The sequence below is a fragment of the Temnothorax nylanderi genome, unplaced genomic scaffold (assembly GCF_030848795.1).
Source record: "Temnothorax nylanderi isolate EJ_2023f unplaced genomic scaffold, tnyl_v1.0 TNYL_tig0053_pilon, whole genome shotgun sequence".
In the NCBI taxonomy this organism is placed as follows: domain Eukaryota; kingdom Metazoa; phylum Arthropoda; class Insecta; order Hymenoptera; family Formicidae; genus Temnothorax; species Temnothorax nylanderi.
In genome coordinates this window covers 565,695-589,159 of record NW_027249115.1, presented here as the reverse complement: position 1 = coordinate 589,159, position 23,465 = coordinate 565,695, and the positions used below count along the sequence as shown (strand labels likewise).

Here is a 23,465-nt window from a genome sequence, read left to right as displayed (position 1 = left end):
AGCAGCAGGCGGGCAAAAACGGCCGATTAGAAAAGACTCACTCGCTATTGCGAGGCGCTAAACGTTCGCCCTGATTTCGAGTCGGTGGCAGACCCCTGCTGCCGGAGGGTCGCGCAGGTCTTGATTTACTAGCTGTTTATACCCTTTCCAACCCCTGGGGCCTGCATTATAACCGTATTTATACTAATAGCCTCGCCCAGAGTTGCGCTAGGTTCACAAGTCTAGGTGTGATTTACTGACAATGTTGTCGCTATTAAACGCGATGCGAAGAAAAATAAAAAAGCAGCACAATAGCCGTGTGTACGCGGGCCAAAGGGTGGCGACAATGATGTTCGGCTATTACCTGTCAGCCACGTAAGATTATGACTTCCGTCTCAAAGAACATCGAAAGGAGGAGAAGCCACTTTTGGAAGTGTCGAAATACGTTTGAAATAAGCAGCTAGTTGCTGATGGAAATTAAACTGCGTCCGTTTAAATATCGTATATCACTGTCCACAAAAAAAGGAAGCTCGCAATGATCCGGGCAATAAACGTAAAGTCAGATTATCTATGTATACGGCGCAAATCCATATAAAAATATCTTTGTGACCCTTTTTCAATACGCACGATAAAATCGACTTAAAATCGACCCTTATCCCATAACAAGTGATATCGATCATGCATAATTAGAAATTAATTTACGATCGAAACTGTTGGGCGGTGTAGAAGATATAATCTCCTCGAATAAATTCGCGACGCTTTGTCAACAAGGCAGCGAAAGATTGAGCTATTCCATTTCTCTACAGGATCGATAAATCAGAAAGTTCTGGAGGATGTCATCGTAGATATAGAGAGAACAGTCGAGCGGTACGAGCTATACGAGCGGACGGATGGAAGGAAGGAAGGAAGGAAGGAAGGAGGAAGGAGGAAGGAGGAGAAACCGTGGCGCTGGGATCTCTCCAGTAACAGGATGTAATTATGATCGGTGAGATACGTCACGCATAACCCCCGTATTGACGTCCACAAATCACGCTGCACGGCTGGCCATGCGGTATCTCGCGCCACTCGGGGGACTACGGGGGATCCTCAAACTCAGACGGCCTAACGCGACACTAAATCCAGAATTATGTACGCCGCCGCGCGTGTAGACATCGACGTGGACGCGCGGGCTCTCCCGAGGATTCGCCGTGTCAAACGTGGGAAATGTGACGCTCGCGAAATTAGCACTTAAGGCACGCTCGTGAGATACTATCACCTGCCCTGATGAGACTGGAATGCACGAGACTGGAGTGCGCAGCACGTGCACGCAGATATTGTACCGGACAACTTATTTATCTTTCAACTTTCAAGATGTTCCAACATGCAAAGATGCAACCCTCTACGGGACCGTTTTACGCTACTTCGTTGTTGTACATGATAAAAGGAAATTGTGGAATAATAAGCAAAAACAGCACATACACATACGTGCATACAGGTATATTTAATACAATAAATAGAAGGAAGAGTTTTGTCAAGCTAATAATAATGCTCATTCCTCATTCAACAAAATTGTACTTCACACAATCAGGTTTTCGATTTCTTATAAGAATTATAAAAATTGGAAAACAATGACAAGTTTACAATACCATTAAGAAATGTCGCGACAGAAAAATATTTCACACTCGTATCACCGCAGTTAAGTATGAAACCTTGCGAACTGCCCACCGTTATGAATGCTATATGTGCCTGTTTTAATAAAAGCAATATTTAATATCAACAAGTATATCGACGAATTAAATTCAGAGCTTACCATTTGTATAAGAGTAATCCACTTCTTGAATGGTAGAAGTCTTCGTTGCATATTCGATCCAAAAGTGCTCAGACAATAATAGGAATACATTATCACGTGTACAGAACAATTGAGCGCTATTATAGTCATGAGGAAACTGTGCGCAGAGTGTCTGAGCGTCGCCCAAACATAGATAACCGTGGAAATATGATGGTACGTGTGTAAAAATGAGACCTGACGATCTTTTTTCCTCAATACAAATATTATGGTTTCAATGAGATCAATTATTTTAAGCAACAGTGTCCACCATATAATTTCAAGTTGCTGCAATAAGAAAATATCTATTTGCGAAATCGTTATTATCTCAATTCTGTTAATTCTTACAGAGTTATATCTATTCTCCAAATTCACATGTTCAAATTTATCAATATTATTGCGTATGTCGTATGAGTAACAATTATTTATTATATAATTCTCAAATATTTAAAGTGTACTAATTTAAATCCAAATTATTCCTTATTTTTGACAATTTAAAAGCTTAACATACCTTTTCACTGTTACGACCGCAAATTTTATCGAGTGACTCGCAATATCTCCACACGGCAGTGAACGGTCTACCATCTGTCATGATGTTAAACACTATCCAAAAATTTGCAACAATTTGAAAAAGATTGTAACATTGTATAAACCTTTTCAACGAATACGGTTTTCTGTCTTTCATAAATTGCGGTCCAGTAAAGTAGACGACGTATAAATAAGCCAGCAATATAAAAATAATTGGCATCGGCGAAGATAACAATAGCCATTTCATCGTTCGTGCATCTATGAAATCTATATAATATGAGTTAACACATAATTTTGACGAAAAATAATAAGAGGGATTTTTTGTAGTGTCCCTTCTAAAAGAAATTTTAAATCTTTAAAATTTCTTTGATATATGTATATTTAGAACTTACTAGCCATTATTTCCGAATTATAATGTTTAGATTCCAGTTGAGCCACAGTTTTACTTTAAGTATGTTTCTCCTAGCGATGCCCAAATAAAACTGAGCAGCTCCGAAGAGAAACCGCAACTTAAAAACTACTGATGTTATATATTCACGAAATTACATATTCATGGCTATTATATATTATGCAGATTTATAATACAAAAAGAAATTTATTTACCTTGTTCATTACAAACGATCGCCATGATTATATACTATGCATACACTTAAAAAAAAATTTAGCTAAATTTAGTCGTAAAAAAGCGGAAATGTGGAAAAAAGCGAGAGCTATATTTTTTGCAGCAAGAGCTATATTTTTTGCAGCGAGAGCTATGATTTAGCAACAGCAAAACGTTTCGTTTCCCCTGCAAAAAATGTTATCCATATACTACGATTATATTAGTTATAGTAGCTAATCTTTTTTTCCGTGTACTATATAGCATTATCTAAACAGGAAGTTTACACAATAAAACAAGCTTGCACTTAAAATTTATCATAACCTGATAATACTTTCATAAAATTTTATAATAAAAAATGTTAGAGATATCAATATCTCTTAAACAAAGCGTTTACGGGCATACCTACAGAGGAAAATTCTTTCTTATTTTGAGGTTCCAAATTCATATTTTAAGTTAGGACATTTAACCCTGAAACACCCTACATACTTGAATGCCAATAATACAATACCTAAATAAGAAGATTTAGTTAAATGTTTCAATAAATTAAAAATGCCTAAAAATTAAATGTTGTACGTATGAATATGAAAAAAGCATATCGTCTATGTAACATTTTTCTCCAAATGCACTTTTTGGCTTCGATTTTTCCTTATCATCATTCCGTAGACTAAAGTCGTAAATGATCATACATATTATTTACAATATAATTAATACAATTAATAAGTTTCAATGTGCATTCAAGAATGTTCATTACATAGATAGTTGTATATTTCACTTTTGGTACAGTTTTTTGTCTCTCTTGAAAACTTTACTAATTGTCCCATAGGCAGTATTACCATATAAGTACCCTAAGAAGATTTAAGTTAAGAATAAAATCTTCAAGTTATTGCGCTAATTATGCTCTAGTAGATCTATAATTTATTAAATTGAATTAATCAACTTATTTATTTATTTGCTTCCTATTTAATCGGCGCGCACAGGTATCTTGAAGCTAGCCTTGATCTTATAATTTACGCGTGATTTTCTCTGTCGCCTCATCGCGCAGCGTCTACCATCCAGAACGCAATCCGAATCTGCTGCGGCGTCGTTCGCAGACGCGGAGCGGTTGAATCGTCGCGGATAATTGCATTTGCGTGATGCGTCGGTGCAGCGCGAATGTGTCTCGCTAGCCGTAGGCGCCACGAAGCATCCGGAGGCTGTCCAGGACTTCCGCCTCGCCGGATCCACCGGTGGGCTCTACTCGCCCTTCTATCCCCTTCATCCACCCCCTTCCTCGGGTCCCTTTAAACTCCCTTCGATAATGCCGCGTTCCTATGCGGCCCCGGCCATTAACTGCGATATAGCGGACGATCACGTGACGTAACCGTGGGTAACATCAAAGCCAAAGGCATAGTTGCACCCCAGGGACGGCCTATGACGTTAGCCTATCTCGCTGCAGCTCGCTGCCTGCAACTGCACCGCCTCGAGGCGTCGTCGACGTTACCGTCCGTCGTCCTGGTGCACGGTTAGCTAGGAATTTCGGCTTTAATGCTTAACCACTTTCCAGATTGTCGAAGCTAACACGTGTGCGTAGTTGCCGTAGCTGCAAATTATTCCGTCAACACAGCCCTCCATTCTGAGAACTTGCTCTTATACACGAAAAATGCAATTAGCGTATGATTATTGACTATTAGATAATACCTGCGCAAAACAATTAATATCCATCGCAGATCGCAATTGATCGACTAATTTTTTTCGCATATAAACATTATTGAAACTATCACACATTCCTGCCTGACGTTGAAAAATATTATATTGTATATTGCATGTTATATACGAGCAAACTTCAACGTACGAGCGGAAGTCAAGAAGTCTCTAACCAAAACGAAGTACAATTGATATATTCCGGAACCTACAATCAGACATCCGCACGAAGGAAGTAGCAAAGAAATAGAGAGACGGTTTTACGTGCTACTTACGTGCTCCACGCTAGCTTCCTTCCTTCCACCCTTTCCTGCCTTCATTGCAAACGACGAAAAAGTTTCACGGTATTTAAGCAAGTTGTGCATAAAATAGTAACGAAACGTCAACCATATGTCGCCTGCTACACAATGTGAAACCGCCCTGCGGGACTTGATAATCGCTCTCGTCCCAATTTGTTCCGTTCTGATTGCTCGCGAGACTGACCTGGGATAACCATTACTTACACGGTTCACTTGCTCTACATATTATGTGTCTACGATACGTTATTTTCTTAGGGCTTCTAAAGGGTGGATAGAGAAAACATCGAATCTTCGGAATCTTATATTTTCCACTTTACGTAACCAATTTTTTTTTTTTTTAATAAGATGCTTAAGCAAAATATAAATTTATAATTTACGTAAAGATTTTACCTGTCAATTAGTTGTATTTGCTCTTCAAAAAAGTTTCAAATAATCATTTGTTTTCTCGGAAAAAATAGAGGTATATAATTATTACAAGTGAACTTGTTTATATAATAAAGTGCTTGCGTAGTTTTACGGTTGTGCAAGTATAATTACTAATGGAGAAAAGCTTGAAGAAACAGATAAAGAATTCCAGAACAAGTGCAAAGAAACGAGGAAAAATAGGGAACATGCAGAAAAGGAGGAAGCGGTAGGAGCACGAGCAAACGTTTTCGCGACAATAGACAGGATGTGCGAAGGGTTACCATTGCAAATCACAATAGCGACCGCAAAACGCGAATGACAGGTTGAATAGACGTGGCTAGAGAAGCGAGTCCTGACGGTAACCTATTATTACGGGGACTCTTTTATTCGGACTATTCTGTGGGAAAACGCTTCCTAAGAACGGTTTTTAACTCATCGATGAAATAAAAATACCGCATCCTCATCCCATAAATTATTTCTTTTTTTCTGGATTCTCTACGTTTAATAAATACAAAATTACGATACACACTGCAATAGCTACAAATAAAATACTGTAGATCACGCGCGATGTAACTTAAACACACATATGAAACAAAGAAACCAACACCGTGAACCAATTATCGTATCTAATAAAAATTTATTTGTCAAAATAAGAATCATATGCAAATACGTTATTATTCGGGCATTTATGTGAAAACATTTAAGGAATAATATCGAAATCACGAAGATCCTTAAAAGAACAAAAATCTAGATTACAGAAACTCAGGACTTCCTCCGCGTATTCATTTGCATAATGTTACAAGATCAAGATCCTTGCACTTATTCGCTATTATTCCACAATTTCTATTCAAACAACGAAGGGTAGTATTCGCTCGGCACTTCTTTGTTCGAAGTTTATTCTGTGCGCGCAAGCGGTTTCAAACTCAAATTCTGTAATTAGTATTTATCTTTTTTATTACAAACATTTAGTTGTCTCTTAAATTATTTTTTTAACTATCTGCCGAATCCCATTTCTACGAACAAAATCACTGGCAAACAATTGGCTTGAAGGCTATTATAAAAATGAAATATGGACCGACAGTGAAATATGTCTAGTCATCTCTTTTCTTTCACGCATCGTGACATTTTCGTCGGCGTCGTAGGGCTCAGGGCTCAGGGCTCAGGTGCACCAAGCCATTTAATTTGAAACGCTTCAGCGCGGAACACACGACGCTAATCGCCGGTCGAAAGTCGAAACGCGCTTCGTTCGCGCGGAGGGTAGGAAACCAGATGAGATATTATTAAAGAGCGTCGTCTGCGAAACCGACGACGGGAGCGAGCGTGATAATACTTGGTAGCACGCCATACGCGGACGGATGGCGCGTCGTCGCGGAAAATAGTGGACCCGAACCTGAAACCCTGCAATATTCCGCCACGCAGCCAGGTACTCCGCCTGATTACCAAGCAGCACGTGCCGCGAGATATAATGCCGTCTCCATTTGCCAAGTAGCCGGCGATATAATGCCGCGAAATCGCTTCGCCGTTAATTCACCGTCCGCAGTCACGTAAGCGCGTGAGTTATCCCGCCGCGATACTGTCAGGGATTTCCATAAGAGAGCATAGATGATACGTCGGAATATCGAGGATAAGTTATTTATGTCAACGATATCACGAATTTTTTAGTCGTAGACATGTCATTTTACAACTCGAAACACAATGCAGATATTAATCCAAAACTATTGACTATTGACTTACAATGAATAAATTGAATACTACTTGCTAATACTATGCTTAAATGAATATTTATTCTATGCTTAATACTTAGTTATTCATGAGACATTTGTCACCTTGTAATACATTTTAATATTTACCGTCAACAGAGTTGTTAAAAGACATAATGATACAAATGTCTTTTGCATGTAAAGCATCGTTTTAACATTAATTAAGCCTGTATATGCCAGAATGCGAAGGAAGTTCAAGGTGCTTTGTATCTGTATCGTCGTTTGCCTCTTGAAAAAAAATTCATTCTCATATATGCTGCATGTAAAAATATTCTTCTCTTTTTCCTCCGACAAGCAATTATCGAGATATCGTAAGCTTATCCTTCAACTTTTATCTAAGGATACTACATAGTAATCATTAACATGATGTGACTAGCAATAAAAACTGTAATAATATTGGGTCTGTTTTTTGTTACTGAACTTGGCTGCACTAGTTCAGAGTTTATCTTTTTCCTCCCAATGTGGAGTAAAAAAGATAAACTCTGAACTAGTGCAGCCAGTTCAGTAACAGAAAACAGACCCATTATCTTCATAGGTACTCTTTAGGATCAAAGAGCATCATCGTCACAGCATTATAGCTGTAATAATAGCACGATTCTAATGAAGTAGCATTGTTGACGCGTAGCATTATTGGTAGACATAGAAACATACATACATAAATGTGCTTCATACACAGTTATTTTTCTTCTCTCTCTGTCTCTCTACCTCTCCCTTTCTTTCTCTCTTTACTGCAGACTTCGGAGCATTTGGACAACAGCCATTACGGTTTATAATACAGTTCTGCGCGGAATAGCAGTTGGCGCAATACGAGCCTCGGGAAGAGATAACACTGATTTCATTAGCGCAAATGAACTCGCATCACGGCATTCGGCCCAGCCGTTCGTCTGATTAAAAGTCATAAAAGTTTTCGGTCCGCGTCCCGCTTTCCTTCATACGTACGTGCACGCGAGAGTACGTCACACTGACAAATGATCGTCGCGTATCAACCGACATTTTCCAGAGTCGCCAGAATACCCGCGTATCCTCGGAAATTTAACAGCCGCGTTCGCCACGGCCTCGACAGATCCTCAATGGCTAATAACGACGATAACGCCTCGTAGGAGAAGCGATACAATCGACAAAAGTCGACTCGTATAATTTACATAATTACTGATACATATAAATAAATTGTATAAATATCATTATATTTTAGTATTTTTAAAAGTTCGAAAATAATAATGTGCAGTATAACTCAGTAATATATTTTCAAAATTATGACCATCCAAATTGTTTTTTACGGTATTGATATTATCATATTCGTTTTGCTTCTTTTCAAACTATATTCACAATAAATAACATATAAAAAAGTCATTCATAGTAGTAAGTAGCATATAAATCGGTAATGTACGAAACTATCTTATGAGTTTAATTTAATGTTTTTAATCGTTTAATAGGCTATGGAAAACATTGGAATTACGCCTGGATTTGTGGGATACAGCTGCACGGATTCAATGAAATGAAAAGGAGGCGGATGGAAAGACCAGACGATGAAAAGACGTAAGGAAAAAGAAGCGAAAGATTGAGCCGAAACCGTGAGAAACACTTTGAATAATATACCAATTCAAAGTCCGTGAGGAAACGAATTTCATATTTCTCGCGTTTCGTGCACCGAAACTGCACCGGCGGTGCCAGCCAGTCGGTCTAGTTTTCTTTATTCGTATATACAGACGAGAGAGCGACGAACGCATTTGTGAGACGCGCGAAAATATTCCATCTTATTCACACGTAAATGCTTAATTAATTGACAACGCTACGAAGAAGTGAAAAAAACAGCTTTGACATTTTGTAATACGTTACAATTTAAAATATTTTCGTTTTTCAATAATTTATCTCGTGTTAAAATGTATATTCCATCAAGGCGGAACTGATGATAAGGCTTCAATCTCGGCGAATAAATGTACCATTTCTGTCGGTACAAGATAATTACGGGGATAACCATTAAAACGTAATCGCTCCAGCGGGTTACATACGCGAAACTGCCGATTACATGGTCCACGATAAGTGTGCACTTCTGACTCTTCTTCGGTCTGTGAAATCATATTCGACGGTAATTAACTGTGCCAACGATGACGAGGAAGGGTCGGCGCCTCCACCCATTACCTTTTCCCCTTTCGTACGACCTCCGTGAGTGGGATAGGTCAGCACGCCCTTTCGCGCGTGCTAATGCCATATTACCTTCTCCTACGGCTAATGGATCATACTCTTATCCGTGCACTATTCCGTCGTACACATTTACGGCGCACAAGCGATTTCGAGTCGATGTACCGCGACGAACGTCGTCACGGCATGCACCTTCTACGAATTTTCAAGTATAAATAATCGAAAATCGATAGCAGGTTTAAGTGATAGCAGAAAAAAGTAACGAAAAGAAGAAGCATTTAAGAGAGATATAAATATCCTTTACACTTCGTACATAGGTAAATAAAATAAATATCAACAGTAATTATTAAAAGGTAGAAAAATATAAATCATTCCGGATAAATGTAAAGCGCGCACACGTATGGATAGAACTTTTGTAATGTGTAAAATATCACGTGAAATAACGAACGAGTGTAGAATTAGTAGCGGTTCCGAAGTAAACCAGCACAAATAATACTCCTTATCACGATGATTCGCCCTCGAAACTAATTGAAAGTGGCGCAATTTGAGCGAGTAGCCTCGAGGCCCTTTGACATCCAGCGTTTCTCAAATTCGGAGATATGCCTTAGTGTCCAAAGTTCTTCCGCCTACGCAAGATCGCTTACTTAAAAAGCAAACGTGACTCACATATATCTTCAAAGTACCACAAGTATTTCTCAATTCACCCTCATGGAATCAACACATCTTAATATTTCTCTCTTTGCAGGCAGCGATCAAAGGCTTGAGAGACACTGTCCCTTGCGTACGCGCTGTTGCGAAGGTCAGTCTGCATGCACGCAACCGTCCTCGCACGTCCGAAGGAGAGAGGACCGGGCATCGGCTCGAGCAGACACGCAGCACGCACCGTAAGGCCGTGCGTGTCTCACGCGTTAGACACGGCGACAGGAGGGTGCCCGCGGGGACACACGCATTCGATCTTATCGCCTTCCCGCCTTTACGCAAGCTACGCAGCTACGTACGCGATGTACGCGATGCTACATGCCCTTCCACGGCCTCCCGATCGTAATAATTATTGTACGTCGCATCGCTGCTGCCGTTACCCGTCTGACGATGCAAATGCGCTTCGCTTGCCAGGAGGAGCGCACGTGTGTTCGCGGGAGGGCGTGAAAACGTGCGAGAAACAGTTAAGGGATGCTTACGTTGCAACATTCTATGGTCATAGTTTGCACCGCAGCTGTACTGACTAGAATCGCGGTTCTACACATGATATCTCTGATAGTAAGACGAAAATTCAGTTTATATAATTTTACATTCGATTGTGAAGCATTCGCCATTCCATTAATATTAAATTCCACGAAAGATTTATTATCAAACAATTCATCCGGATTTTTAATAAATTTTGTAATAGAAATTGTTTCAAACATATTAAAAATAATATTGGAATATTGTACATTTAACACATTTCATACAAATAAAAATTCCAATTATTCTTTACGTCTCCGAGATGTGCTCTCAGCATTAATAATTCATTTTGACCGCGCGATGTATCGGACGGAAACACGAAACGGCGCGTAATTTGCATAGAGAAGAACATTAGTTAATTACTAGAGGCATAAACAATGATTGGTGATCGAGCGAAAGCCACAACTCACCCCACAGTTAAGCCCGAAGTTATTGCCCGGATCATCGTTAAAACTCAAAATGTATCAGTCAGCCACACGCACACACAAATACGCCGATACGTGCCTGAGTTTTAATCCTATAAAATGTGTGAGAGCCATCGCGATATCATAGCCGGCTATCATACGCCGATATTTGAAGGGACTATCTTTTTTCCATACACCGTTCGGGCGATATCGAAAATACCTAACTCGCAACAAAATCGTGGAAAAAAAAACTGAAACTGGACATATATAATCTTCACACCACTCGACAAAATAAGTCATGTATGAAAATAATCGTTAAATAAAAATTGTAAGCTTGCACATATTTTTGTCACCGATGACAAAGTTATTAAAAAATTATAGATAAAGTCATTGCAAAGATATCGCAATTAACGTTGCACTAACGAGCCTTTCCAATTACGTAGCTTTGCTTATCTGAAAGTTAACTCGGTCGGCAGAATAAAAAAATCTACGAAGACATCGATGTAATCCTGGTAATTATCCGAAACGCTAGATTAAGAGCGCCATCATCGAAATGAAAAAGCTGTTATATTCGAAGAAGAGTGATGCGGATGTCGGCAATAAATTCTTCTCTCTCGTCGAGACGTATAACGAGCACTCCACGTGTACAAAAGTTTATACACTTCACAACCACCACGGGGACGATCAGAGCGACGACGACGACGACGACGACGATGTTACCCGTCCGGTTATATCTTGCGACTTTTCGAGTTATCAACGGGGGTTTTATTAATGACATCTAGACGGGGACCGCCCGGGTTTATGGAGGGACATAAACTCTAAACTGATTAACAGTAGCCAGTAGCTTCGGCGCTCTCTCTCTCTCTCTCTCTCTCTCTCTCTCTCTCTCTCTCTCTCTCTCTCTCTCTCTCTCTCTCTCTCTCTCTCTCTCTCTCTCTCTCTCTCTCTCTCTTTCGCGCGCGCGCTCGCTCGCTCGCTGTATTCGCTCAGGATATGCAATATATATGCAATCGCGGCTGGACCCAGGGAAACCGAACTACCCCATACTGCGTCTCGTTAGCAATACACCCACGGTTTATAGGCCATCGTCGGCGGAATTAACATTGCCCAATTAAATTGATAGATGTCTCCGACGGCATTAAATAAGCGATACCTGAGCAGGAATGGACGTAAATCGCGAAATCGAATGCGAAATTGGCTTATCGGATTTTATTTTAAGGATTTAAGCTTACTACAAGGTTTCGTGGGACAGGTGCTCTCGAAAAAGTAACAGATGCTTTGAGAAACATATACGGCAAAAATATACGCGTGTTTTACGGGTGAATCAACTAATCGGAAAATACAATGTAGAGCGAACGCTGATGAAACGATTAAATACATTCCGTGCCAATGACGATGACCGATCTTCGTGCTCTTTGATCCCCCTTCGTTGTAGTTAAAAAAAAAAACACCAAAGCTCTTTTGACCACCGTGAAACGTAAAAGAGGATTAAAAGGCAGCATGAAAATTCCCCCTCTGAAATTTCGCTATTCACCGCGGCCTCTTTCTTCTCCACCTTTCTCGCGTAAAAATAAAAGGGTCAAACGGGAGGGAAAGACCTAATTAAGTCATATCTCACGAAATACGCTGTAAAAAATCATCATTTACCCATTTAAAGTCGACATTTAAGAAAACGTGTAATAATAATAATAATTTTTATTGTACATTGTATATTATTACACACAAAAAGATATAGATTGCTCTGTCGATTTGTCATTCGACCGGTTATCGGTGCAACGACCGTAAACGCACTGGGAATAAATAATATCTATTAATTACACTCGCCCGGATGAACTCGTCGCACACGAGCGCAGAGACTCGTACGATCCTCCGGGTGAGGGTGGTTTTCCGAGGGGGGTGGCAGAGTGACCCGGGGTGGCGCAGGCAATAAACGGCGGGCGCGGTTTATCACGGTGCGGAATTAAACGGTTTACGACTGGACCACAGATTAGTACGGACGCGATGGACGAATGCGCGGGTGGATCACCGCCGCGCCACCCCTCGCGCTATCCCATCCTCAACGCGATATGGGTTAGGTTGCCAGAGAGTGTAATCCTCCCCCGCGCCCTGAGACCACCACCTATGGTCGTCGCCGCGACCCTATCGTGTATTCACCACGCAACTTTGTCGCGGTGGTGGAACCACCGGAGCTTCCGATACGAATCGGCCGATCCGCTCGCACGGTCAAAATCCTCGAAAATTTGGGGCTCGATGATATCGCTGGGATCGGCGCGAGATAAAATGTTACTGCACGCGGACCGATATTTTCTGCCACCCCCCGCGGTGGTAGTTGCTTAACGCTTCCGCTCCCATTACACGCGTAAAGTGAAATACGTTTTAATTTCCAACGCGAAATCGAAATTCTCGCTGGCCAAGTTACTATACGCCGTCGTTGTCGCTTCCTGTTATTTTTATCAATTAATTTTCAATCGTTCTGAGTATAAGCATATATTTAACGATCAGTTTTTGTACAACTCAAAAGCCTATGATAGACGTAAGACCCGTTCGTGTCCGTTTACGACGTAGAATTGCCATTTTTATTACAAATAAGTGGCAAATTGGGGAAGAATTCGACGAAGACATGTGATATCGTGATCATTCGATAATATCGTTTGTCTATTAGACGCAGCAAAGACGCGGGCTATATCGCGCAACAACGAAATTTCGTTAATTTAGGAAAATTCTACGGAAATGCACACCGCAGTAATATTCGTCGTCTAACGACTGCGTCCCGTAATAACGTGTTCTCGGAACATTTCGTAACGAGTTCCGCGACGCGAGAGTGAAATTCACGATAAATGGGAACATCGCGGTAGTAAAGCGGGATACACGTTACATAGCCATAAAATCGGCCCGGATGAGCTCGTCACGGACAATCAGCCCCCCGAAGTTTATGCCAATTCCCGATCCCCCCTCTCCTCCCGGAGGCATCGACCGCGCACGCGATCACGAAGTCGGATCGGGAAGTTCGGCGGCCGATTGATTTATTCGGGGGCCATTTTCCGAGTTCCTCCACTTCGCGGTGAGCCGAGGAAGGTACTCGATAAGAGAATCATGATAATTGGACACTCGCGCGCCACTCCGTCGATCGATCTAACGAGGTTCTCAACGCCCCGTACTCACACATAGCCACGCGACTTAAAGAGACGCGTTGAGACAGTCCGCTTGAGACGATCGTATAAACTCGATAGCGGAACATCTTAGACGCGCTCAAGCCCCGGGAGACAACCGTTATCAGATTTCTCCCAGCCATTTGGAATTTTCTGCCGCGAACGGAAATCCGGAAGAATAGTACGCGCCAGCATTCATCGGTACAACGACCTGTCACCGTAACCTGAAATCTTGCACTTCCAATATCTCGCATGGTTAATAAATCTTAACAAAAGTAAAACGTAGATTATGACTTATTGAAAAAATAAGGGACATTATCCTCAAGTTCTCAATTTCAAATAAATCAATATATAAACTTTCAACTAATGAAAGATCAATTTCTTTAAAATTTTGTCACGTTTTGTATTGTTAATTACAAATAATCGCGTATACATTCGCTCAAATATATTTACTCGATACAACTGTCATTGGGAGTGATTACCCCTCGAGATGCACTTACATCATCTCTGCATTTCCCGACAAAACGTCCCGCGTTCTGCTCGGCGCACAATAGGGGCACGTACGCAAGTAAGGTGGCATATCTCATTTCACCGTGGCGTATTATTTCAATGATCGTCGTGTTCTCATTACCGTGGCGCGCTGATAGAAGATCGTGGATATAACTCTTTCCAACCCCCGCGCGCGCGCGAGGGTAAACGAATGAGGGGTCGGAAGGATATAACGGAGTATTATGCGCGGCGCGGCGTCGGTTTCGCGGTCTGCTCGTCGACGTAGGGTGGAGACGGAAGATACCTGGCTGGGTGGATATACCTGCGGGCGATCTATGTGTATTAAATTAACCCTCCACGAGGAGCTCGCGTGTCCGGGAATGCTCGAGAACCGAGCGCGCGGACACTAAGAATTCATTAGTCGGCATCGGTGGTTACGCGCGACGACATTATTTGCGCCGCGTCCGCGGAGATCGATACATCACGTTTTAGGGCTGATACGAAGATTGATCTGATGATAACGGTAACATCCACCTAAAATGAATCCCACGGGCTCGACAATGAATAGGCATGTAAACTGAGAGCGTAGATTTATGCTGATGCGCGAAAAGTTGTTGAGAACATAAAATAATATTCATACATCTCAAAAAATATTCTTCATTTTTGTAATATTTGGATTATAATGTTTTTTAAACGAGATTTAATATTGCAACACATTTTACGTTTTATTTTTATTTTAAAGCAAATTGAAGCTGTACGTGTTGCTATGCAATAATCCTCATATTTTATTTTCATTATTATTCGTACAAAATATACATTAAATATTATCGGACTAAGTATTGCAATAAATCGACTTAATAATCGTGCAAAGCTGGGACGATTATTTCATAACGACACAAGTGTTTCGGACCAATGATAAATATGCAGATTAATGATACGCGAGCGCACGTGAAATGCAACGATAACAGCGTTAAGTGCGTGCGTGGCTTGAGTAGGTACGGCCGAAATTAAGCGAATTTGACGGTACCCATTTCCTCTTCATTTGCTAAAACAAATCGTACGCGCGTAAACCGGCAGGAGACAGCGTCGGGAGCACTTAGCTGATGAGCGCGTACGTAGGTATACTGCACTACGTGCACGCAAGTCTCGCGTGTCCATCGCGCGCGATGCGCACGCTTGTTTTCCGCGTGTCGAACCGAATTTGAATAAACACACCGGAGAGGCCCCCGCATATTTACCGGCGCCCAATCGTCGTCTTCTGTCTCACGTGCGTGTCGGCTGACCGTTCTTTTGAAACACGTGTAATCCCACGCCCGCGCGCCGTCCCTGTGCGGAGAGTAAATCGCGCGCGAATACACGCCTAGCGTCTCAACTATAATTAACTACAAGCGATAATTTTAGACAAGAACTCGTTGTTTAGTCAGGAAAAAAAAATTACAAAACTGACAGCAAAACGACGCAATTAAATCTTTGAAAATTGTAATTGCAATTTAATTTTTCGTGTATAGGACACAAAATTCTTTAATCTTCTACCGATGCATCCATAACGAACCGGACGATGTGAATTCACTTCAACCGCAAACTTTGATCTACACAATTTATGAATACTACACATCTCAAATTCAAAAGGATCTTTATTCAACATTGATTTTATTTGTGCGTTTGATCGCGAATCGCCGAGTGCAATTCAGTGTCGATGAAAAAAAAATCGATAAGATATAAGAGGGGTAAATGCGAAGGCGTGCGAAGTAGCGCTCACGCGTATCCGGGGTATATTCATAATGCGGCTGAACGAGGAAGGGGTTAAACGTGCCGGTGGTACCGAACCTATCGTTAACTTTCCAAAGATCACGTGCACGGGGCTAAACGAATATTACGGGCGTATACGCGCCAAGAGAAACACTCGGTACCGCGGTATATACGCTCTTTCTCGCGAATAATAACGCGTGACTGCCGCTGCCCTACCGATGACACACCGCATTATAAATGCTATAATTGAGTACAACGGGCAGCGCCGATCGTGGGATTTTGATTTAACATACGAGAGAGAGAGAGTTGTACGGGATAATTACACCTTACTAAGTGAATTTCCGGTATCGCGAAACCTGCGATACATTCGTTAGCACGTGAGACTTGTGGGAAAATTTATCTCTAAAGGGAAAGCGAATTTATTGTTTCACGAAGCACTAGATATTGCAATTTGTTATTTCATATTTACCCGTATTTTAGAGTAATAATTTACAAAACGTACTTAAATAATTTGTTATAAAACGTTGCATATTTCTTTTCGTTAGAATTCAGGAAAAACAATTTGCGCATAAAATATGAAAAAAAGGCGACGTTCGATCATTACATCATAAAAAATTTATCCGCTTCGAGTTCTCATAGACTCGCCGACCGATACATAGACCGGAAATACGAAGCGATATAACAATAGTAATGAAAGAACAATTCAGGATCGTGAGCACATAACTACATCGTATCACGGGATGATAATAATGTGTCATTATCGTAATCGCTTTATCAAGAAGTGAACATCACACGCTGTTGTTATTATGCCGTCGTCCAGCTGTATCATCACTCGCACGTTATCATCTTTCATCAGCGTTCATTTTCATTATCGCTTATATTGCGCATTTAAATTCTGAATAATATTAGGACTAAATATTGAAACCGTGAAAATACGAACAAACGCTGCAAAATGCATATGAATAAACGACTAATTTACCGAATATCATTTTTAATAACAAGTGATTTCGATTATCTTAATTACTCTCAGAGCAATCGGCTTATTGAATGTTATTCGCAAAGATTTCTCTCGATCGAACCATCTTTTCACTACGACTTGAAGTTTACACGCTACTTCATACTTAACTTACAAGAAATTAAAAATCTATACTTTTAAGGACTTAAGAGATCAATACATTCTGCGTCTTATTCTTTGATTCCATTAGCAAGGGGAACGACAAGGAAGTGTGCTAACTACCGTATCAAATAAACGCACGTCATTAGGCACGAGTCGTTATCCATCTAACCCCGCGAACGTCTGTGACAGGAGAACGGGGTTAGAAAAATCGCTGCCGCGCCGCACAATGGCGCACTTTATCCGCGTAATTGACTCAATGACCATTTACCAACGTGGAGACCTATCGTGCGGCCATCGTCGTCTTCGTCGACATCGTCGTTGGCCGATGTTGCTGCGCGAACGACTACGACTAGAAAGAGCTTTCTTTATCCAGCTGACCCGCTCGGATCGCCGTAACGCAGAGGACTGCCACTGTCACGCGTAGACAAAGGCGAACAATAAGAAAAGAACGAAAGCGAACGAAGGAGATAAATAAGAAATTCGCGATGACAACCAAATGCGCCGTAAAGTTTTTAATTTATTTTTAAACATTTATCGATTGAGTACGAAAAATCAGTTGTGTTTATTATTAATTAGCAATTTCACGCACGTGATTAATCAGACATTACACAAAAATTGTGCGCTCGAGGCAAGAGAAATTCTTCAATTGATGTGCTAAATGCGGAACGTTGACCGATAATAGGCTGCCGCGATTTTCCGATGATGAAGAAAGACTGACATTCACGAGAAGAAGAAAATAACGATGCAGAGAGACGGGGAGCGAGAGATGTGGCTGACGGGATGGAGAAAGATCAGAAGTGTCGCGGAGACGAGAGAAGTGCTCGAATCGTGCGCATACAGACGAGAGAAGAGCGCGGCGCATTATTATTTTCAACTAAATGAATCACGGTTCCGGCGAGAGCCGCAGGGAAAGAACGATTCACTCGGCAAGAACGACCGATAACCCGCTATCTACATTATATACCCGCTATCTAGTCGTACACACGACCGAGATTTACATACGAGGCGCGCATCGGCTAACGAGCGATTAATGAAATTCGATGCCTCAATCAATCAGTAGCGTCGCGCCTCCGAGATAATCGCGGCCGACATTCGCACATCCGGGAAGCGCGAGGAACGTGATCGCGCGATCCCCGATTCCACGAACGTCGTTAGAACTCCGACTCAGGGAAATAAACGTATTAGCGCGTCGGGAACGACGCACCGGCCAGTGGTTTACTCATTAATGCGTTTTCTGTGGCGCCTTGCTGATTGGTACAGTCGGAGAAGAAATCCTGACACGATTCTACACGGGAAAAGATTCAGCTCTTTCAGTCTTCGCTCTCCTTTCTTTCTTCAAAATTCGAGAGTATTATAAATAATTTGAGATTTGGTCATGATTTTTAGAAAGGGCCATTAAGGGGTAATCGTTCGATTAACTGACTTACAAAAAGGACAACAGACCTTTTGTTGCAACGATTCTTTTGCCAAGTCCGCAGCTTGTTTCAGAAAAATCATCCACTGTTTCTCCCTGACCCCCTTCCTTCAGTTTCAGCTTCCTTTCCTTGTCTCACCCTTTATTTTCCTTGATCCGCGACGGGGAAGTAAATTCCTACTGCCTCGCGGGGGCAAACTCCTGTATAGAAGTTCGGGAACTTTAAACCGGGGTTTATCGACTAATTTTGCCCGACCCAGGGACAGTACGGGTCTCGGGAGACACAGACTTTGCGTGATACCCCGTCCGATTGGACGGTCGACTAGTTTCGAACTCGGTAAACTCGAGGCGAGAGAATCGCGACGAAGTTTCGATTCCGAGCGTGGCCGCCATGCGCCGCCAATCGGGGCGAGAGGAGGAAAACGAAGATTTCGTTAAAATCAACACGGAACCTCACTCAACCTCGGCCTCGCTCTCTCTTTCTCTCTCTCTCTACCCTCCGACTTTAATCCGGTTAAAGTAGTCCGCGTTTCATTTCTAGCATTATACGAAGGATACAGCAATTATCGGCCGATGCCGATTGGGTGTGTGCTTCTATACCAATTTAAATGCACCGCTCGAAAGTAACTCGCGCGCTCGTTTAGAGATATTAACGAGCTACGTGAGAACCGAATCTCCCGCGAACACATTTATCGAAAACTGATAATGGTCCGAAAAAGCGGTGCAAAATTGAACAGTCGACACGTAAATTATCGCGCGTCAGCGTAATTGTCAACGGTGATTGAAACGCTTGAAATACCTACATGTAAATACGGACGAGTCAATATATGTAGGTATATATGAGCGCGGCGAGAGGGCATCGGCCGACTGCGAAACAGTGGTCCATTTTCACGAGAGAACGCGGCAATTTGCTTCTTTCGTTATAGACGGAACTGCGTACGGTTGCTGGTGCAAAATCCGACATACATATGTACGTTCTGCGCGCAATCTTCCTCATCTCTTTCTCAGCAAAACAGAAGCACGTCGCGGCCCCGCCACCGTTTCTTGCGCTCCTGCTTACTACTTACATACGAGCAGGCTCTAATCGAGGCTCGCCCCAGCTATTATTACTGCACGCGCGATGTGCGTAACGCTCGCGCGCGTTCATCACGCACACACCCGAGCCGCGAAGTTGGTTCTCGCAACGCAAACACAGAGCCTCCTCGTGTTCCTGTTGTGAAAGTCGATACGATCGCCTGCCTCAACTGCGTCGCGCGCGTCGCGTTGTCTTCTGCTTCGTCGTAAACTCAAGTAGCGAGGAGTTACAACGCTCGCTTATTGTTTTAAGAAACTCGATAGTGTTATCATTATGACGCACAAAATCGTGATAACAAGATCGAAATCAATGTTAACTTTAACTAAAATGAAAAATATATATATTGTGGCAGAAATACAGACATAGTAGATAGTCATGGAAAAGAGATCCGAAAAGGTCAGATGTATATAGGACTAGAAGTTTTATGTTGGAAACCTTGTCGGATTCGTGTCGAACTGCATTTCGCATTTGCATGCAATTTCGTTGAAAGGCCGATAAAGGGGATTAACGCCGTTCAACGCCGACGATGCAACGCACAGCTCTCCGTCTAGTAGCAAATACTGTCTCCCGCTTTCCCCATCGATTTGTTTTGACACTCGGTGACAATTTCAGACAAATCCATTAATCTATTGCGGCCTTTTGTGTTCGAGATAGGTCCCATTACATTATCAGTGTAAAGTAGAGGCGCGCGGACTGCAGCCCGGGCTACAGCGAAGCCTCGGTCCAGCTGTTGGCGTCCAATTAGCCTCGCTTGATAAGCTCAACAATACCAGCATTATTGCAGAACAACCGGCCGTTTGTACGTGCCTCGTAACGCCGTGTTACATTTTGACGTTTCCATCGACCACTCCCCTTTCGCCTATGCGTTCGTTTATTGTTGCCCCATTTCGTTTACTTCCCCGCGTAACTTTTTACAGACCTGCCGTTAAGCTCGCGATCCGATGCGCAACCACGTTTCACTCGGCTAAGTCCCAGAGAGACATCTCGCGTTCTTCTACATACAAGCCAAAATTATTATCGTGAATAATGGTAATTTTGCATACTTGTGCAAAGTGTTCTTTAGTACTATATGATATCAAAGAAAACATCTATTTATTATTCTTTTTTTCTTTATAAAATGCTGCAAGAGATGGATCTACGCAATTTTTTGGACGATGGAAACGTCAAAAAGAAGACAGTATTTGCTACAATAAATATTAAAGGAGAAACGTGCTTCAAATACATGGACTATGATGAAAATTGTTTGATGGAAATTAAAACTCGGTAAAATGCGCAACAAACACATGGAATAATGATGAAAATTATTTGTCGGAAATTAAAACACAGGAAACGAGTAAATTTTATCATCCATCTTGATGGTAGAAGGATTAAAAGCAGCGTATGCCTTTCGTGACAGTAATCTTTTACGTCTCTTCCGCGTACTTCGACAATATACCACGCTCGTTGTCGCATGTATCGGACTTGAGATTCGTAATGCGCCATGATAAAAGAAACTTGTCCGTGGCCTCATCCCCGCATCTACCCACGCATCCGCAACATCCTCCCGCGATATGAAAGCTATCAGTCATCCTGCAGAACGCGTTATCGTTGCACCGTGCACCGCGAAGCACTCGCAGGCCCCTGCTCTTCCTCTTTTCCTTTTTTTTTTACGCTCGCCCTCCGGCGTCCTCGCCCCATTCCCTCCCTGCCCACCGTTCGCGTCTGTCTTTCTCCCGTATTCGCCATCGTATTACGCGTTACGCAGATACGAGCCATTATTACTCTCAGGGTCGGACCGGCCGTCGAACTGACATATGTAAATCGCGCGTAATGCAATACGCATCCGCGCGTGAATCTGAAATAGACGCGCATAATCAATCGGCGATCGATCGCTTTGCATTGACGATGGGACGGTTTCTCTCCCTCTAATCGAACGTTAAACAATTCTGAATTTTCTATGCATGCCATCTGCAGAATACTTACACGAAGGATATAATTTTAACGAAGAATATAATCAAAGATCAGTAAAAATTAAAAATTGACTGTAACGCGTACAGATCAGCTTCTGGAGACAATTTTGGAAAGAAAATGATCGTCTTGTGGACGATCCAAAATTTGAGAAAGAATATTGCGAGACAAATTTTATGTTAGCCGCGCCTAATTAGTTACTGATTCAAGCAAAGTTAGAAGAAAAATGCATTTCACGAAAAGACTAAACTTCATTTTTCGAGAACATATTTCGTGTTATGCCGTATCTCGTCATATCTATATCTCCCCTAACAAAGTCGTTCATTGTCGAGCGGCCTGTGCATACAGCCTTGAATTCTCCGAAGCCCGAAAATATTTCGAGACCGAGGAAAAAGGGACACGCGAATTCGCTCAGCCCATAGTTATCGCCGAGAACCCGCGTCCGACGCGTTTTATTTCTGCGAAAACGCAAAGTGCATTTCTCGGTCCATAGGTCCGGATGGCACGTCCGACCCTGATCGAATTCTCGCTACGCTACGCGTATCAACGCGAGGCACACACATACGTGCACGCGCGCGCGCGCGTGTGTGTGTGTGTGTGTGTGCGAGCGCGCGTCCGCGAGCCAATACGTGCACTCTCGTTATCGTCTTACACACGCACGTGCGTGTAGTACGAGGCGTAGTACTACGCCCGCCGCCCTTTCCCCTCGACCCCGTCCGGCAACCACCCTTTCCCCGTTGCAACTGGCGGACCAGCCAGTTTCTCTCCCGCTTGCCCCTCCTGCCCGCTTGTCCACTGTGCTACACGTGGTCCCCACCCGTACGATCTGTTTTATCGCCGTCACGTGGTCCCCTCCCTTTCGCCCCCCTTCCCTCTACACCCATCTGACGTCACGCGGTCACTAACCATATTATGTTCGCGGCACTGACCTTAGCCCGCCGCAGAGACTACTTTTAAAACCTTTCTCCAACCTTCGGCAAACGCTCGGTTTTGGTTTTGCGAACGGTAAACAGCGTTTACCGTTAAGCGGTACCGATTAAATGGCGGAAATAATCATAAATCGCCGCAAAATAATCATATTGCCGAGGGCGGCGGAGAGGGACTATCAGACGATATAGGTAATACGATATCGCCGATTAAATCAGAATTCAGAAACTGAGAGCAAGAACTTAGTTCAGCGTCATTTATTACCTTTCGAGAGAAAATATCTCCAAACACTCTTGGATTCTACATCAAGCGATATATTTTGGTCGTTATCAGAACTTGTAAATATTCCACACTCGAGATAAAAATATCACTTTAACATTTAAAAAAAAAAATTTTCTATATTTCAGTGATCTAGAATTACACCATCTGACTTCAGAATTGATGATACCTACCCTCATTTTCACCCAAGTTTCTCAATTTTAAGCACGTTATTAAATCGAAATTACGTTTGAAATAGCGTTTGAGATAGAGGATTGAAACAAGTAATTAATTCATTAAGTTGTAAGTTCAGAGAATCGTGACATTAACTCGACAGGTTGAGGACCGGGCATGTTCGTGAACAATTAACCAGCTAAACCGACGTGCCTTATACACTGTACGCTGCTAAACTTAACCAATTTGAAGTGTATCGATTGGACATATTAATTAATTATTCCAGAAACTTTCGCGGAAAGGGCCTTACCTTAGGGCGGACAGCTAAGAACCGACTTGTCCTCGA

At 42.2% G+C, this 23,465-nt stretch overlaps 1 protein-coding gene and 2 long non-coding RNA genes across 3 annotated transcripts in view; 1 reads left to right on the top strand and 2 right to left on the bottom strand.

Annotated features, from left to right (window-relative positions):
* Positions 1-23,465, bottom strand: part of LOC139772800 (uncharacterized) — a 67,655-nt gene that overhangs the window by 20,613 nt on the left and 23,577 nt on the right. The window lies entirely within an intron of this gene.
* LOC139772772 (uncharacterized) lies at positions 1,128-11,159 on the top strand. The gene is made up of 3 exons (XR_011718197.1): positions 1,128-1,453; positions 8,490-8,592; positions 9,941-11,159. It is a non-coding gene; the product is annotated as an uncharacterized lncRNA (long non-coding RNA).
* On the bottom strand, positions 1,441-2,799 carry LOC139772771 (very long chain fatty acid elongase 1-like). Its single transcript, XM_071706688.1, has 4 exons — positions 2,704-2,799; positions 2,295-2,578; positions 1,769-2,071; positions 1,441-1,704 (listed from the first exon to the last, which is right to left on the bottom strand). The coding sequence occupies exons 1-4, from the start codon at positions 2,708-2,710 to the stop codon at positions 1,543-1,545; spliced, it is 756 nt and encodes a 251-aa protein (XP_071562789.1). The 5' UTR covers positions 2,711-2,799; the 3' UTR covers positions 1,441-1,542.